The sequence below is a fragment of the Coregonus lavaretus genome, assembly GCF_964263955.1.
Source record: "Coregonus lavaretus genome assembly, chromosome: 19".
Lineage (NCBI taxonomy): Eukaryota > Metazoa > Chordata > Actinopteri > Salmoniformes > Salmonidae > Coregonus > Coregonus lavaretus.
The window spans coordinates 28,855,048-28,874,984 of NC_140006.1; the positions used below are offsets into that span (position 1 = coordinate 28,855,048).

General features: G+C 43.3%; 1 protein-coding gene across 4 annotated transcripts in view; it reads left to right on the top strand.

The window, feature by feature from the left end:
• Nucleotides 1-19,937, top strand: part of LOC311146838 (ras GTPase-activating protein nGAP-like) — a gene marked incomplete at its 3' end in the record, with an annotated part of 100,464 nt that overhangs the window by 47,770 nt on the left and 32,757 nt on the right. For 3 of the 4 annotated variants that reach the window (XM_084183435.1, XM_084183437.1, XM_084183438.1), the window contains exons 3-4: nt 1,081-1,204; nt 17,798-17,904. In XM_084183435.1, coding sequence (XP_084039561.1) covers nt 1,081-1,204; nt 17,798-17,904 — 231 coding nt within the window. The remainder of the gene's footprint in view (nt 1-1,080; nt 1,205-17,797; nt 17,905-19,937) is intronic. The other variant, XM_084183436.1, reaches the window with a different exon arrangement.

A 19,937-nucleotide genomic window follows, 5' to 3' on the forward strand; every position in this document is an offset into this window, starting at 1 on the left:
AACATACACATCTCAACATCAACTGTTCAGAGGAGACTGTGTGAATCAGGCCTTCATGGTCGAATTGCTGCAAAGAAACCACTACTAAAGGACACCAATAAGAAGAAGAGACTTGCTTGGGCCAAGAAATACGAGCAATGGACATTAGACCGATGGAAATTTGTCCTTTGGTCTGGAGTCCAAATTGGAGATTTTTGGTTCCAACTGCCGTGTCTTTGTGAGACGCAGTGTGGGTGAACGGATGATCTCCGCATGTGTATTTCCCACCGTAAAGCATGGAGGAGGAGGTGTTATGGTGTGGGGGTGCTTTGCTGGTGACACTGTCTGTGATTTATTTAGAATTCAAGGCACACTTAACCAGCATGGCTACCACAGCATTCTGCAGCAATACACCATCCCATCTGGTTTGGGCTTAGTGGGAGTATAATTTGTTTTTCAACAGGACAATGACCCAGGCTGTGTAAGGGCTATTTGACCAAGAAGGAGAGTGATGGAGTGCTGCATCAGATGACCTGGCCTCCACAATCCCCCGACCTCAACCAAATTGAGATGGTTTGGGATGAGTCGGACCGCAGAGTGAAGAAAAAGCAGCCAACAAGTGCTCAGCATATGTGGGAACTCCTTCAAGACTGTTGGAAAAGCATTCCAGGTGAAGCTGGTTGAGAGCATGCCAAGAGTATGCAAAGCTGTCATCAAGGCAAAGGGTGGCTATTTGTTTAACACTTTTTTGGTTACTACATGATTCCATATGTGTTATTTCATAGTTTTGATGTCTTCACTATTATTCTACAATGTAGAAAATAGTAAAAAATAAAGAAAAACGCTTGAATGAGTAGGTGTTCTAAAACTTTTGACTAGTAGTGTACATGCAATAGAAAAACATTATTTGTTGATGATGCCCTACTAACAGCGTCTGTGCTATTTTGAATGTTTGGGATGTCTCTACCCTTACGCTAACCATAACCCTTACCTTAGCTATTTTAAATGTAAACTTCAATGGGGTAGGGATGTCCCAAGGATCCCGGATAGCACGGACCGTACTAACAGTGCCTCCTGTCTCCCCCTCTGTGTGATTCTCAGATGCCAGGTGAGGGGGTTGATGGTCCTACAGAGTCGTCGAAGGGCAGGAGCCTGCGTAGGACAGTCAGTGTTCCTTCAGAGGGACAGTTCCCTGAGTTCCAGGCAGAGGGCGCCTCTATGCTAGGTAAGACACACCACAGACTAGAAAGGAGAGGAGCCTTGCAGTTACCAATCTGTTATACAATGCACTGACTAATGGGAGAGGGAGACTTTGGATGTCTCCCACATGGCACCATATTCCCTATTTAGTGCACTACTGGGCACTGGTCAGAAGTAGTTCACTAAATAGTTAGTGTCATTTGGGATGCAGATATTTTTCCACTGGATTAATTTTCAGTTAGCATTAATGAGAGGATATACTGCACACAGTAAGTTCATTATAGATGGAAGCCTTCCGCCTTGATATAAATAAATACGTTAGATGATTTGTATGCAGTGAGCGGTATTCACTTATGTTTGAGGACTTCTTATAGGTTTTTTAATGCATACAGACTCATCTGAACATTACTAACTGGTGCAACAAGAATTAAACGAGTCTACGACTTTTTTTAAATCTTATCTCCAATGGCTCAGGACCATAGAGAAACTTTGAAATTCCTGATATGGGTGATATGGTGGTGATTGTTCTCCATCTACGTATCCCTCCTTGAGTTCGTAAAACATACTCTGCGACAAAGGAGTAGTCTGCAAGTATGAAGAACAATGGCACAGGCACCGGTGGGGTGGATAAAAAACTGCTAGCAGCATCCGTTACATAACCACGGCAGAGCTTTTTTGAAAATATGACACAGCTGTAGCAGGGAGCATTATTATCAACTGAAATAACTTAATTCTCTTATGATGAGTCTGTGGACTGCTACTGACCTCTTCCTGCTTGGTCCGTGAAAAACAGCTGTAAGCTCCCAAAGGGAACAAAATGACAAGTTATTAGCAGAGGGTAACCTTGTAATAATAACAGGATGGAGTGATAACTATGTTAAATGTCTTGTATCTGTTTTCGTGAGGGTTTCATTTCATTTTGGCCGGTTAGTGGTGATGTTCTACTACTGGCGTCCGTAGGCCGGGAGATGTTCTGTGGTGTAGGTGTCTTAGAGAACGTATAGACGGAGACAAAGCACCCTGTGTCTAACCTCTATCCATCCATCTCACATGGTCTGAGTAGCATGGCTGACCCCAGTGCCTTGACTTGGGCTTTTCCCAGCCAAGGCATTCACTGAGGGAATCTGCGGGGGTGCAGCTGCTGGCTGGAGGGGTGCTGGGCTGGGTTGGGCTGGGCTGGGGGGTCAGTGGTAATAGGGAAGGGGTCTTTGGGCTGGTTGTATTGTGACAGCAGCTGATGTGTAGAGGAATGAGGACGGACATGGTCTGCCTCCCAAATGGCACACTATCCCCTATATACTGCACTACTTTTGACCAGAACCCTGGTCAAAAGTATGCAGTATATAAGGGCATAGGGTGCCATTTGAGTCACAGACCCTGTAACTGTGGGAGTTATTCATTCTCATGACCCTCTTAATGTTCTCTGTCCTGCCCTCAAATGGGGGAGAGGGGGTTATTTATATGTTAATCTATACTCTTCTTTGACAAAAGTGCCTCCAATGCTAGGTTTCAGGCCAATACTGGGATTCTATGGTCATTCAACGATCATTTTGATTGACATGTAGAGCAAACAAAAAAAGAGAGGAGGAAACTTTCTGAGATTAATGGAAAGTATAAAACTATGTGGACACCCCTTCAAATGAGTGGATTCAGCTATTTGCTGACAGGTGTATAAAATCGAGCACACAGCCATGCAATCTCCATAGACAAACGTTGGCTGTAGAATGGCCTTACTGAAGAGCTCAGTGACTTTCAACGTGGCACTGTCATAGGATGCCACCTTTCCAACAAGTCAGTTCGTCAATTTTCTACCCTGCTAGAGCTGCCCCGGTCAACTGTATGTGCTGTTATTGTGAAGTGGAAATGTCTAGGAGCAACAACGGCTCAGCCGCGAAGTGGTAGGCCACACAAGCTCACAGAACGGGACTGCCGAGTGCTGAAGCACGTAGCGTGTAAAAATCGTCTGTCCTCAGTTGCAACACCCTCTGGAAACAACGTCCGCACAACAACTGTTCGTCGGGAGCTTCATGAAATGGGTTTCCATGGCCGAGCAGCCGCACACAAGCCTAAGATCGCCATTGGACTCTGGAGCAGTGGAAACGCATTCTCTATAGTGATGAATCACGCTTCACCACCATCACGGTGAAGAATGGTGGTGGCAGCATCATGCTGTGGGGATGATTTTCAGCGCCAGGGACTGGGAAACTAGTCAGGATTGAGGGAAGATTAACAGAACAAAGTACAGAGAGATCCTTGATGAAAACCTGCTTACTTTCCAAATGCACTGTATATATAGTGAACAAAAATATAAATGCAACAATTTCTAAGATTTTACTGAGTTACAGTTCATATAAGGAAATCAGTCAATTGAAATAAATTCATTAGGCCCTAATCTATGGATTTCACATGACTGGGAATACAGATATGCATCTGTTGGTCACAGATACGTTTAAAAAAGTAGGAGTGTGGCTCAGAACCAGTTTGCCTCATGCAGCAAACTGGAGGTGATTGTGGCAGATGAATGCATGACAATGGGCCTCAGGATCTTGTCACTGTATCTCTGTGCATTCAAATTGGCATTGATAAAATTCAATTTTGTTCGTTGTCTGTAGCTTATGCCTGCCCATACCATAACGACACCACCACGGGGCACTCTGTTCACAATGTTGACATCAGCAAACCGCTTGCCCACACAACACCATACACGTGGTCTGCGGTTGTGAGGCCGGTTGGATGTACTGCCAAATTCTCTAAAACGACGTTGGAGACGGCTTATGGTAGAGAAATGAACATTACATTATCTGGCAACAGCTCTGGTGGACATTCCTGCATTCAGCATGCCAGTTGTACGTTCCCTAAAAACTTTAGAGATCTGTGGCATTGTGTTTTGTGATAAAATGGCACATTTGAGAGTGGCCTTTTATTGTCCCCAGCACAAGGTGCACCTCTGTAATGATAATGCTGTTTAATCAGCTTCTTGATATGCCACACCTGTCAGGTCGATGGATTATCTTGGCAGAGGAGAAATGCTAACTAAAAGGGATATAAGCAAATTTGTGTACAAAATTGGAGAGAAGGAAGTATGGAACATTTCTGATACACTGCCGGTGGAAAATAAGTATTTGGTCACCTACAAACAAGCAAGATTTCTGGCTCTCACAGACCTGTAACTTCTTCTTTAAGAGGCTCCTCTGTCCTCCACTCGTTACCTGTATTAATGGCACCTGTTTGAACTTGTTATCAGTATAAAAGACACCTGTCCACAACCTCAAACAGTCACACTCCAAACTCCACTATGGCCAAGACCAAAGAGCTGTCAAAGGACACCAGAAACACAATTGTAGACCTGCACCAGGCTGGGAAGACTGAATCTGCAATAGGTAAGCAGCTTGGTTTGAAGAAATCAACTGTGGGAGCAATTATTAGGAAATGGAAGACATACAAGACCACTGATAATCTCCCTCGATCTGGGGCTCCACGCAAGATCTCACCCCGTGGGGTCAAAATGATCACAAGAACGGTGAGCAAAAATCCCAGAACCACACGGGGGGACCTAGTAAATGACCTGCAGAGAGCTGGGACCAAAGTAACAAAGCCTACCAACAGTAACACACTACGCCGCCAGGGACTCAAATCCTGCAGTGCAAGACGTGTCCCCCTGCTTAAACCAGTACATGTCCAGGCCCGTCTGAAGTTTGCTAGAGTGCATTTGGATGATCCAGAAGAGGATTGGGAGAATGTCATATGGTCAGATGAAACCTAAATATAACTTTTTGGTAAAAACTCAACTCGTCGTGTTTGAAGGACAAAGAATGCTGAGTTGCATCCAAAGAACACCATACCTACTGTGAAGCATGGGGGTGGAAACATCATGCTTTGGGGCTGTTTTTCTGCAAAGGGACCGGGACGACTGATCCGTGTAAAGGAAAGAATGAATGGGGCCATGTATCGTGAGATTTTGAGTGAAAACCTCCTTCCATCAGCAAGGGCATTGAAGATGAAACGTGGCTGGGTCTTTCAGCATGACAATGTTCCCAAACACACCGCCCGGGCAACGAAGGAGTGGCTTTGTAAGAAGCATTTCAAGGTCCTGGAGTGGCCTAGCCAGTCTCCAGATCTCAACCCCATAGAAAATATTTGGAGGGAGTTGAAAGTCCGTGTTGCCCAGCGACAGCCCCAAAACATCACTGCTCTAGAGGAGATCTGCATGGAGGAATGGGCCAAAATACCAGCAACAGTGTGTGAAAACCTTGTGAAGACTTACAGAAAACATTTGACCTGTGTCATTGCCAACAAAGGGTATATAACAAAGTATTGAGAAACTTTTGTTATTGACCAAATACTTATTTTCCACCATAATTTGCAAATAAATTCATTAAAAATCCTACAATGTGATTTTCTGGAAAAAAAATCTTATTTTGTCTGTCATAGTTGACGTGTACCTATGATGAAAATTGCAGGCCTCTCTCATCTTTTTAAGTGGGAGAACTTGCACAATTGGTGGCTGACTAAATACTTTTTTTCCCCACTGTATTTTACAAGGGACATTATAGAGGTCGCATACATTCACACCTGTGAAATACCTTTCCACCATGTTATTCTATTCCTCCACCATTGGCAGTGTTTTGATGACTAGGCTTTGTGACACATGACACTGAATTGCATTATTAGAGAAAAGTAATTAACATTTCTGGTACTTCCCTGCCTTAACACCAAATAATTTACAGGTTATGAAACACTGCACCTTTTTGTTGTTTGTGTATATAAGAGTATTTGAATTAAAGCATTTCCACATGTTTTTCTGTTTTTTTTGGTACTCCACCTGTAAAATTGTTAGGTCAGCTGAAACCTGAGGTTGTTGCGTCACTGAGATGACTGTTATGTAAAGCATTAAACACTGAGAATCTCACTGCCGATAGACTGCCGATAGGTTCTTAATCACAGTGGGAGGCCGTTCTTTCTCTTGCTAAAACAAAAGCGGTACCTGCTGCGTGTCCCGACCCGGTACTGAAGAACCTACCGTTTCTACTTGTAGAATCGCAATGGTCAGCAGTGGCCAACAACTTGACTTTGAGCAAATCAGAGAGCATGAACCCCCACGTGGGGGAGTGACAACAAAAAGGAAAAAAGAGAGCATTTTCTCCGTACATCCACGGATGAGACAGTCACACTTCATATTCAATGTAGGCTATGGTATGGTAGCTAGGTAAGTGCACAGACGCAATGCACACAACACTAAATACTTCCTCCAAGCTAGCTAACCACTGTAGCTAGTATTGGCATTATAATTAAATCACAATAAATTAGCTGGTTTCCATGAAACAGCTGCCTGTGTTAGCTGCCGAGTTAGCTAGCTAGCTATATACAGTTGAAGTCTGAAGTTTACATACACCTTAGCCAAATACATTTAAACTCAGTTTTTCACAATTCCTGACATTTAATCCTAGTAAAATTCCCTGTTTTAGGTCAGTTAGGATCACCACTTTATTTTAAGAATGTGAAATGTCAGAATAATAGTAGAGAGAATGATTTATTTCAGCTTTTATTTCTTTCATCACATTCCCAGTGGGTCAGAAGTTTACATACAGTGGGGAGAACAAGTATTTGATACACTGCCGATTTTGCAGGTTTTCCTACTTACAAAGCATGTAGAGGTCTGTAATTTTTATCATAGGTACACTTCAACTGTGAGAGACGGAATCTAAAACAAAAATCCAGCAAATTACATTGTATGATTTTTAAGTAATTAATTTGCATTTTATTGCATGACATAAGTATTTGATCACCTACCAACCAGTAAGAATTCCGGCTCTCACAGACCTGTTAGTTTTTCTTTAAGAAGCCCTCCTGTTCTCCACTCATTACCTGTATTAACTGCACCTGTTTGAACTCGTTACCTGTATAAAAGACACCTGTCCACACACTCAATCAAACAGACTCCAACCTCTCCACAATGGCCAAGACCAGAGAGCTGTGTAAGGACATCAGGGATAACATTGTAGACCTGCACAAGGCTGGGATGGGCTACAGGACAATAGGCAAGCAGCTTGGTGAGAAGGCAACAACTGTTGGCGCAATTATTAGAAAATGGAAGAAGTTCAAGATGACAGTCAATCACCCTCGGTCTGGGGCTCCATGCAAGATCTCACCTCGTGGGGCATCAATAATCATGAGGAAGGTGAGAGATCAGCCCAGAACTACACGGCAGGACCTGGTCAATGACCTGAAGAGAGTTGGGACCACAGTCTCAAAGAAAACCATTAGTAACACACTACGCCGTCATGGATTAAAATCCTGCAGCGCACGCAAGGTCCCCCTGCTCAAGCCAGCGCATGTCCAGGCCCGTCTGAAGTTTGCCAATGACCATCTGGATGATCCAGAGGAGGAATGGGAGAAGGTCATGTGGTCTGATGAGACAAAAATATAGCTTTTTGGTCTAAACTCCACTCGCCGTGTTTGGAGGAAGAAGAAGGATGAGTACAACCCCAAGAACACCATTCCAACCGTGAAGCATGGAGGTGGAAACATCATTCTTTGGGGATGCTTTTCTGCAAAGGGGACAGGACGACTGCACCGTATTGAGGGGAGGATGAATGGGGCCATGTATCGCGAGATCTTGGCCAACAACCTCCTTCCCTCAGTAAGAGCATTGAAGATGAGTCGTGGCTGGATTCTTCCAGCATGACAACGACCCGAAACACACAGCCAGGGCAACTAAGGAGTGGCTCTGTAAGAAGCATCTCAAGGTCCTGGAGTGGCCTAGCCAGTCTCCAGACCTGAACCCAATAGAAAATCTTTGGAGGGAGCTGAAAGTCCGTATTGCCCAGCGACAGCCCCGAAACCTGAAGGATCTGGAGAAGGTCTGTATCGAGGAGTGGGCCAAAATCCCTGCTGCAGTGTGTGCAAACCTGGTCAAGACCTACAGGAAACGTATGATCTCTGTAATTGCAAATAAAGGTTTCTGTACCAAATATTAAGTTCTGCTTTTCTGATGTATCAAATACTTATGTCATGCAATAATATGCAAATTAATTACTTAAAAATCATACAATGTGATTTTCTGGATGTTTGTTTTAGATTCCGTCTCTCACAGTTGAAGTGTACCTATGATAAAAATTACAGACCTCTACATGCTTTGTAAGTAGGAAAACCTGCAAAATCGGCAGTGTATCAAATACTTGTTCTCCCCACTGTACACTCAATTAGTATTTGGTAGCATTGCCTTTAAATTGTTTAACTTGGGTCAAATGTTTCGGGTAGCCTTCCACAAGCTTCCACAATAAGTTGGGTGAATTTTGGCCCATTCCTCCTGACAGAGCTGGTGTAACTGAGTCAGGATTGTAGGCCGCCTTGCTCGCACACGCTTTTTCAGTTCTGCCCACAATTTTTTTTTGTGATGGCCACTCCAATACCTTGACTTTGTTGTCCTTAAGCCATTTTGCCACAAATTTGGAAGTATGCTTGGGGTCATTGTCCATTTGGAAGACCCATTTGCGACCAAGCTTTAACTTCCTGACTGATGTCTTGAGATGTTGCTTCAATATATCCACATCATTTTCCTTCCTCATGATGCCATCCGTTTTGTGAAGTGCACCAGTCCCTCCTGCAGCAAAGCACCCCCACAGCATGATGCTGCCACCCCCGTGCTTCACGGTTGGGATGGTGTTCTTCTGCTTGCAAGCCTTCCCCTTTTCCTCCAAACATAACGATGGTCAATTATGGCCAAACAGTTCTATTTTTGTTTCATCAGACCAGAGGACATTTCTCCAAAAAGTACGATCTTTGTCCCCATGTGCAGTTGCAAACCGTAGTCTGGCTTTTTATGGCGGTTTTGGAGCAGTGGCTTCTTCCTTGCTGAGCGGCCTTTCAGGTTATGTCGATATAGGACTCGTTTTACTGTGGATATAGATATATTTGTACCTGTTTCCTCCAGCATCTTCACAAGGTCCTTTGCTGTTGTTTTGGGATTGATTTGCACTTTTCGCACCAAAGTCCGTTCAACTCTAGGAGACAGAACGCATCTCCTTCCTGAGCGGTATGACGGCTGTGTGGTCCCATGGTGTTTATACTTGCGTACTATTGTTTGTACAGATGAACGTGGTACCTTCAGGCGTTTGGAAATTGCTCCCAAGGATGAACCAGACTTGTGGAGGTCTACAATTTTTTTTCTGAGGTCTTGGCTGATTTCCTTTGATTTTCCCATGATGTCAAGCAAAGAGTCACTGAGTTTGAAGGTAGGCCTTGAAATACATCCACAGGTACACCTCCAATTTACTCAAATGATGTCAATTAGCCTATCAGAAGCTTCTAAAGCCATGACATCATTTTCTGGAATTTTCCAAGCTGTTTAAAGGCACAGTCAACTTAGTGTATGTAAACTTCTGACCCACTGGAATTGTGATACGGTGAATTATAAGTTAAATAATCTGTCTGTAAACAATTGTTGGAAAAATTACTTGTATCATGCACAAAGTAGATGTCCTAACCGACTTGCCAAAACTGTAGTTTGTTAACAAGAAATGTGTGGAGTGGTTGAAAAACAAGTTTTATTGACTCCAACCTAAGTGTATGTAAACTTCTGACTTCAACTGTAGCTACAATATGTTGTGCTAGCTAACAATATGCTAACATTAGCTAGGTAGCTAAACATTTGGCTAAGGGCTGGCACTGGCAGTATGGGATTATGTAAAGTGAGTGAATAAACAAATAAAAATCCTTGTTATCTTGCTAGGTAGTTATCTAGCTGTGGGCATCTGGCTAGAACAACAATGACTTTCTACAAAATAGCAACATTAGCATAGCTAGCTAGCTAACATTGGAATTAACAACACACACATACATGCATTGCCAAACAACGCTACTGGCACCTTCTGGTTTGGAGTATTTTAACAAGGCTGAGTGGCTGACGACTTCAAGGTCTTTGCTGTGTGAAGACAAAAGAGATTGACTGCCAACACTGTTCAGGGTTGCCTAAGTACTGTCGGTAGGCAAACATTTGACAATCCTACCGTTGTGTCTTAAGCTTTTTAAGGCTATGATATGTGTGTGAAAGTTTACAGAATAGGACAGCTTTTCACGCTCGAATGGAGGCATTTTGACTTGACATTTCTGCGGAGTAAGTTGTTGACAGTTGTTGACAAGTTTATATCCATTCAAATCTGCAAAGAACTTGGGATGTGATCCCATCAACTCTCCTGACTGAAAAAGTTTTCGAATTTTGTACAATCTACCATAAATAATCTCCTGATCATATGCCGCACACACCCTTTTTGCTTGGGCGATGGAGGGGGCAGAGGCTTTGCTCTGGCAGGGAAGTTCCACACGTCTTGAGAACGGTATGTGAGCTCGCAGATGGAAGGGCTGCTATTGTTGTGCTAATTTCAAAAGACTTATAGAGAAGAGAAAGGCTGTGTGGGGTTGACTGGCTTGGGCTCAGGCTTTTCTGCATTCCTGCATGTCTTGAAGGGAGGCGAAAGAACAGCCAAGGATGAGATGGTAGCCTAAGCGAGCACCAGGATCTTGTGAAATTGCCTGGTAGATTTTCTGCAGAATGTGTTTTCTGGATTGTAAACTATGGAATTCATATGGGGTAAGTTCAAGTTGTTTTAATATTTTTTTACTTACCAAACAATTGTAGAATACATAAAGAGCATTCATGTGAGAACTCTCGCACCACTACTCAGGAGGACCCTGTCGAGAACTTTTCCATGCGCAACCAGTTACTTTTGGCCACTCAAAACAACACCTACATTAATTTGTTTTGGATGTTCAATCAATTTGTCTAGTGTTTGGTCAGAAACGTTTAGGCTACGCCGCTGTTGGTATCAATACCTTGTAAGATACAATATAACATCATGTGGCTACAATGTAGAAACATTGTTGTTACTTTGTAGCATGTTGACAGACACGTGATATTCTGGTCATGTAATCTGTCAAATGATTTAATTGATCTATTATCCTACACCTAGGTTATTGTTTGTTATCTGGCAACCTTAAAGGTCCAAATGCAGCCATATTTATATCCATATCAAATCATTTCTGGGTAACAATTAAAGGAATACTCCACCCAAAAACTATCTTTTGGTATTTGTTTCATTAGTCCATTGTTGATATAGTCCCAAAATGTTTTGCATGTCAGCAATCAAGTTTTCAAGATATGTAACTGTCGAAATGCAGAAATCTGATCCGTATGATGCATTTTGCATCATATGATGCTGCGTTTTGCAGCTTTTGTTGTTGTTGACAATCTCATTATTTCACTTCACTTGTCCATAATCAAAAGTTTGTTTATAATCATTATGAATTATATTTGCCAAATAGCAAGTATACAACCCGTAGAATCTGTCAACTCTGTCAACTCTTTTACTTACGTTCTCTCCATGGGGGAAAACAATTCTCTGTAATGACATTTCTGTCAATTACTCTGCTCACAGCCGATGTTTACTGCATTTTGTTACCAGAGTGATCATTTCCACAAGGACATATTTTCACATTCATAATGAATGCAGGCAAAAAAAAAATCGAAGAAAATGTCAATACAGAGAAGTGTCAGTAGGGGCCACAAAGCATTCATGTGAAAATAGGCAGGGCATGGAAACCATTATGTAACAATGATTACAGATAAAGCCAAGACCATTGCTGTGTTACTTGGACATAAAACTGGCTCCATGGATTGATGGGGATTCCTTGAATAGTTGTTGTGATACAGAATGTTTACAGTTGGACAATGGATACATCCCATTGGATGCACCCATTCATAACAAGTGGCTGTGTCAATGGTCTCTGATGAGGATGGCTTCATAAGATGGATACATGTCAGGACTTGTTTTTGGGTTGAAATAATATTTTCTGGAACTTCCCAATCTTGTAATTCCTGTATCATTCTAGATATAGTGTTTGAAGAAAAAAATGGTGATTATGTGGCACAAAGACAGTGGCACATCTCCTATCTTTACCTTAATGAAAGATTTCAGTGTATTTGTATAAAGCCCTTCACACTGTATTTGTACATCTAGGTTTTGCTTGTCATAAGGCAAACATTGTTTCGCCATGTGCCCCTGTGCTGACCTGAGGGTGCAGGTGTGTTTGTTCTGGTTTATGATTGGACAGGGAATGAACAGATGGTGTGTTTCACATTCCACACATTCTTCACACTATTGCCATGTGACATCTTACCAGTGAGAGACGCTCATTCCTACACCACCATGTCACTTGTGTAACAGGTGTTGGTATTGTTTTGCTTTTTCCCTGTTGCGACATGTTTTGACGATCAGTGCTTAGTTTGCGCTGTAAGGATTATGTAAGAAATTAATTTATATGGATGTGCCCCTGTAATCCTTTCTAAATGAACCCTATAGCTGCCTGTCTACAGACACTATACTTGGGTACTATAGCACATAGCTAGGTACTTTGTCATCAACTCCACCTGATTTAAATCTCTGATATGTTTTACATTTATTTTTCATCACCCAAAACATTCTACAGTAGACAGTGCTGTTATTTCAGGTTTTTCTTTCAGCATTATCCAAACAATATCATGAATTAACAATAAATTGTTACAATGGCATTCTATCAAATGATGTATCAATTCCTTCCTCGCTGACTGGCTGTCAGTCTTGCCACAGCAGCCTTTATCTAGCACAGTATGTCAAGGTCACTACTCAGGGCTGTCTACAGGAGCTGACTGTGAGGCAGGCAGTCGTCAGACAGTCTGGTGGGGAACCGTGCGGCCTGCAGACAACATGGTCCCATTCCAAATAGCGCTCTATCCCTATATAGTGTACTACGTTTGACTAGGGCCCATCCAAATGAATGCACTATATAGGGAATAGGGTGCCATTTGAAACGCCTTGCCCCCTGCTGCGTCCGTTCCTGAAAATCCAGTTAAACAATTGATTCGGTGCAGGCCTTCCTGAAATCAATATCTTGTTAAAAGATAAGTGCGGGGTTAAAATGCATAGCCTGCCACGCGGGGAAATTAGGCCCCCACTGTAATTAGAAGTGATGCTTACTGGGAGATTTCTATCAGAACACTGTATACCAGGTAGCCGCTAGCCTAATCATCTGGGCCTGTATTCATAAAGCATCTCAGAGTAGGAGTGCAGATCTAGGATCAGGTCCCCCCCCTGTCCATTCATTAGCCTATAACCTAAAAGCCAAAAGTGATCGTAGATTGTCCTTGTTAGCATGTAGCTGGTATGGTAGGCTAGTTGTATGCTGTTTTTACGTCAAGGTGCTCCATTATCTCCAAACGTGATGGGGTAAGAAATCACAATGTAGCATAGGCCTACATGCTATTGAACATAATATGGTTTCAATAGATCAAAATACATTTGATTGAAGGATAAAGATTCAAATATCTTGAAAACATAATTCTTCTTTGGCCACTCACCACTTCATTGTGCTTGCGATATCTGAAGTATGGATGGTGATCATCAATCATTCATATTTCGCAGCACTTTGGGCTATTATTGAACTTAGCCCAGCCCCAGGTTTTTACTTAACTCGCAACGCCCACACCATTGCTGCTACTGCATGATAAGGACTATGGAAATGATATTCCCTGAGGAAAATTCTGCAGTTTAAGTAACTTTCAGTGTTGGGTAACTTGGGTCACATGCTGCACAATGCACATAGTCAACAATTTAGGATTTCACTAGCTGAATTATGCAGCTGAATATGTACTAAAGCTCTAACGTAGAGGACAAGGCACTGCTGCACTGTTCAAACACTGTTACCGGGGATTGCTGATCCACAAATCTGTGTTGTGTTCGTTGTTGTTTTTCATAGTTGACTCTCCCAACCACTGCAGATTTCTTACCACTGAGTTATTGGACTAATGAGGGATTGTTCAAATAACAGCTTTTTAGCAAGGGTCTGGAGTTGTATCTGTGTGGAATGCTGCATAGTAGCTTTATAAATGGACATTAACTCAGTCTTTCATCTTTTTGCTGTGCATAAGGAGAAGTCTGGCTCTTGCAGTTAAATAGTGGACATTTCTAATTTTCTGATTATATTTTCAGACAGTGGTGATTCACTGTAGCTTGCGGCAAACATTAAAGCAGACACATGGAGTCACTTGCAAATGTTAACTGTAAATGGTCAACAAATTGAAAGGGCCTCTTATAAGTATCTTTGTATTTGGATAGATAAAAAGCTGAGTTTCAAACAGCACGTTGACATTTTTTTCAGGAATAAATCGTGTTTCTCTGTCAGTAAGGAAAGTCCTTGTCCAAGGGACTGTTTTTTATCTGTGCTATATTATGGTGATGTTGTTTACATGCAAGCCTCCTCTAATGCTCCTTTGTCTTGGAACGAGCTGCAAAATACTTTAAAACTAGAGGAGAGCATATCGCTTTTTCAATTAAAGCTCTCATAGAGGATAATGTTGTTGACCATTGTGATTGTTTTTATTGTATTGTATTGTGCTCTTGTGTTAGGTGTACATGCTGACTACTTCCTGCTGACCTCTTGCCAGGTCCCCCTCAAAAAATATGTTTCTAACCTCAAGGGTCTTTTCCTGCTTAAATAAACTTTAAAAAATAAAATCTTCAGATTTTGGAAATTGCCATTTCCGACTAATGATAAGCATTGTCTTATATTTGAGGGTTAATCGATTTTTGGTTTGGGAACAAAAGGAACACCCTAACATCTTATCTACAGTATAATCAGTATGAAAAATGTATAACCTCACTAACTGTAAGTCGCTCTAGATAAGAACGTCTGCTAAATGACTAAAATGTAAATGTAAATAATCCTCCTAAATAGCATCTTGCAAGCTTCCGATACCCATCCCCCCTATGGGTTTCCAATCGCTTGCTCTAGCGCTCTGTGCCTCTCTCTCTGTCCCTCTCCCTCTCTGTCTTTCTCTCTCTCTCTCGCTTCCTCTCTCTCGCTCTCTCTCTATTCTCTCCCTCTTCCTTTCTCTCATACATGATGATGCCCCTAGAGTTGTGTCCTACATCAGTCGAGTAAGGCAGCAAATTATTTTGTAATTAGCCTTAAAGCGTGGCTCTAAATTTGTCCTGTGCGTCCTGTGGTTCCAGCAGTTCAGCTGCAGTAGCTTCACCGGCAGATGTTTCGGTACAGAAAGAGCGAAAAGGAGAAAGAGAGCGAGGAGAGAGAAAGACTGAAGAGGGAAGTACTTGCAGTTCTGTTCGATTCTGCTAAGAGGAACGGTGGAGTGCAGTTACAGCAATTGATTGAATAAATGCGGTAAAATCTCTTCCGCTGCTGGCATGCCAAAAAGGAGAGAGAGACTAATGAAGTGAAGGTTAAGAATTGCTGGCGAGAGGAGAGGGTGAGAGGGATGAAGAGAGGGAGGAGTATAGGGAGATAGATAGCGGAGTGGGACAAGAGAGATGGGGAGACCAGGAGAAGCATGGAGTGTCAGTTCAGGGAGAAATAGGTGGGATTCCAGACTGCAGGAACAAAACTAAGTATTTCCGAAGACAGAGTGATTATCAATGGGATGGCTTCGCAGTACTGCAGAAGATGGACAGTTAAAGGGAAACGACTTTGCCTCATTGGCTGATAGTGCTGGTCAGTGTTTAGCCAATCGGGTGCTGACCCTGTCCATCTCCTCCTCAGATGATGGGGAACAGCTGTGACCGAGGTACTGATTCACTCTCCTGTCTTTTTTCTCTAATTAGGGTCTATTGTTTTGGAATTAAGTTGATTATTTATGCTTAATTCTCATGTGTGCAGAGCACCATCGTTAAAAAGCCATTATGTTCGAAGTTTCTCTGAATGGACTGCTGCTTGCACAGCGTCTTTTCATTTAGGGTACTGTATACGTGTAATGCTCCATATGATGTGTTTGCTAGCATGTCTTTCACAAACACTGAACAGAATATTTGCCTAACTTCTTTGATCATCTTTACTTTGTGCTGTTTGTCAGTGTCCATAGTTGATATAATGCAGTAAGGATGTGCATGACGTTTGATGGGTGTCTCTCTCCCTCCAAGCCACCCCCGGTCAGAGAGCTCAGTCTTTCTGAATTATGATGCATGCAGCGTTTAAGACGGACCAGGCTGCAGCCAGGGGTGCCAAGAGGACAGTGTCTGAGAGTGAACTTGATATAGCACTTTGCAAAGTAGCCTTTTGAATAAAGCTGACTGCTGCATACTGTCTCACTTGTGCCTAAGTTGAATATAAAGGATAGATTACAGTTAGGGCTAGCTTTAGGGACAACCTGATCGAAACGTGGAATCTGACACGTGTTGCTCTAGTCTTGAGGTTATCTCAGTTCATTATCTTGTCTGCTAGAACTTGTTATTTTACTTCAAGTGGTTCTGGGTCGTTCTTTCACAGAGCATTCATGTTGCACAGGGTCAATCTGCTCTAAAATGGGGCTAAATTTAGCTTCCAATCAATCGCTCTCTGGATATTGGCCAGGGATCTCAATGTGACGGATGGTTTGAGACTTCTGTACTTGGAAGATGTGGCTTGCATTCTTGCTCTGTGCAACATTGGTAAGGCACTGGCAGGCATTTGTCTTGTATGCAGCTGCAGCAGAAGCTGCACTGGCTGTGGAAGTAAAGGTTGTGTCACAAATGGCACCCTATTCCCTCAAAAGTAGTGCACTACATGGGGAATAGGATGCCAGTTGGGACGTAGCCAGGGACTAGAGAAATTAGAGGGTCTTTGTCAGTTGAGGGACTGCTCCAGCCTCCTGCCTCCTGCCTCTAACCTGACCTGCCTGGGCACTGCTCCAGGAGGCTTGGCTGAGCTGACACTCCGGTGCCCAGGCTTACTGGGGCCTAGCAGCTGGAGTCCCATGACAATGGCCCTGCCCTGCTGCTGTAAACTGAGACCACCGGAGGGAAGAATAAATGTGGGTGGGGTCCATCCTCATCCTTGACACAGAAAGCCATAACCTTACCGTACAGAGAGAGACAGAATAGTTTGTCAGAACGGACCAAAAATAACTGGCTTCTACAGAGAAACAGATTCATATTGTCATGTTGTTTTTTTCAGCCTGCCTGTTCAATGAGGATTACAGTGAAGCACAATCAGTGACTTTATAGCTGAAACCTCATTGTTAATGAATTACAAACCCCTCTGAATAGCATTCTGAGATGGATTTTTTGTTGTTCTATTAACCATTTACTTGAGTTAGTGGCATTCATTCAATGCCATAGCTTGTCTTTTGGGGGAACAACACAGACTCTTGGCAGCCTGTGGCCTGAGGTAATTGCTTGCTTGATACAGCCCGTCTCTGTCTGGGTGTTCTATCTGTCCTCTACATGTACACACATCACTCTGGCTCCCTCTCCCAAATGTCGCAGCATCTGTGTTCATAGAACTCAACATCCACCAGTCCAGGTTTCAAGGCAGCTATCTGTTTTGACTAATGTCTCTCGTGCTGGGGACTGGTCTAGTGGTAGTACTGCTGCCCCCAGGACCAGATATACCCCTGGAGGCAGCGGTTCGATCCCCTGTTCCATCACTCACTTTCCCTCCTGTAGCTCATCAGTCTCCCCATCTCATATTCTGACCTGTACTTGTTAATATAACTGTTTAAAAAAATTATTAATGTATAATGTCTCTCTCTCCCTGCCCCCCCCCCCCTCTCCCTCTCTCTCTCTCTCTCCCTCTCTCTCTCTGTTGTCCACAGAAGTGTCTGCTGAGAGGTCCCCCAGGAGGCGGAGTATCTCAGGCCTGGGGAGTTCAGAGAAGAACATATCGCTGGACGTACCCAACACATCCCCCTTCAAAGTACCAGTGAGTTCTGTTGTTATGATTCAAAAATGTGTTTATTATCCAATGTACACTGATGTCCAACAGAAACGTGTCTTTTGCTTTATTCTAACCCCTCTAAAAAACACAAACATTAGACATGTTAAGTCTCTTTGTACCGTCATTGTTATGTTCAAAGCAATTAGCACACCATTAAGATTTCAATCCATACTTTATTCCTTTGATATCTCCTCAAGTTTGAAGCACATTGGCAGACAGCAGAGCCAAGCCTGCAGTTGGTTAGGCTTTATCTCCACTGTTAAAACTCCCCAGAGCTCCAGTGATGGCCATGGGCTTTCAGCTGCTCAGTCAGTGTGTAAAACTCTCTGCTATAAACATGGTCTTCCTATCCCATCGTAATGGAGACTCTGGGTCTGCGTCCCAAAGGGCACCCTATTCCAAATATAATGCACTACTTCTATGGACCCTGGTCAAAAGTAGTGCACTATGTAGGGAATAGGGTGCCCTTTGGGACGCAGCCCAGTCAGCATTGATTGGAGCCGTCATACACCAGGGAGTTTAACCTTGTTATACCACCCTGTCTCTCATACTATACATTCTGATTCATGTCAGTATGGTCTCCTCCTCAAAGTGAAGCAGTACTTGTCATTATTGTGTTGGGCTGAGGAGGGTTCATTCATAGAATTACCTATAGAACTATAGAGAAGTAATTTTATAGGATCTCTTATCTAGCCGTGTCTTGCCATAGATTATCTTAGAATACATCAGCATTCTTCTTATTTTCAGAGGTAGACTAGAAGTCTATAACCATCTCAATAACATTGTTGTGAAGTAAATGTAAGAGTGTTATGATGCGGTATGTTACGATGCGGTATGTACATCTTAGAAAACCTCTGCTTGCTAATCAGAGACGACGTGGGAGTGTGCCTCAAAGGACTGCGAATACACAGACGCATGCTTTTGATGATATTTATAACCAAAAGAATTGGGCCATGGCATGCATCACTGAAACTCGTACCTTTGGCATGTTATAGGGCTTCTTGTTACGGGTTTAGAAGATTTAGTTACAGATAGACGATGACATGTTGATAGTTTCAGATTCACCAAAGTGTCTAGTGGGTAGTAGCATCAGATAGGTGACTCATGTTTGTCTCCTTGTTTGTCAGTTTCTAGACTAGCTATTTTACCTGCGCACCGATATTGGAACGTCAGAGAGGTTCAGGTTGGGTCTCAGAGTGGGGAGTGCGGGTGGAATCAGGTCCATGTCATCTTATTCATTATGATCTAAAAGGCAACACTGATCCAAGATCAGCACTCCTACTCTGAGACACTTTATGAATACAGGCCCAGGCACTCCCAGCCCTCACTATGGAGTAGCCTAGCGTTTGTCTACTTGATGGAAACTAACATCCCCCAACCTCATGCTGGTTGTGGACCAAGTCAAAGTGAAGGCTGCTGTCCGGTTGTGCTGACATGACAGGCTTTATAAATGCAGGCACCCGGGGGAGCAGAGGGGAGAGGGTTGTGCTGTTGTTGTCTCTGACTGAAAATGAGACGTTTGAGACACCTCCTCCACACTGCCAAGGTGAATGAGAAAGTCGAAAAGCTGACAAAGACTTCCAGTGCTCGTCCTCTCTGTGGACGTACAACAATCCCTCGCTACCGCTCTCTCCCTCTCTTTCTCCTCTTGCTCTTAATCCTTCTCGCGCTCTCGCTCTCTCTCTATTGCCTTTCTGCCTCTCTCTCTCTCTGCCCCTCTCTCTCTTTCTCTGCCCCTCTCTCTTTCTCTGCCCCTCTCTCTCTCTCTGCCCCTCTCTCTCTCTCTGCCCCTCTCTCTGCCCCTCTCTCTCTCTGCCTCTCTCTCTCTCTCTCTATCGCCTCTCTCTCTCTGCCTCTCACTCTCTCTGCCCCTCTCTCTCTCTGCCTCTCTCTCTGCCTCTCTCTCTCTCTCTCTCTGCCTCTCTCTCTCTCTCTCTGCCCCTCTCTCTCTCTCTCTGCCCCTCTCTCTCTCTCTCTCTCTCTCTCTCTGCCCCTCTCTCTCTCTGTCTGCCCCTCTC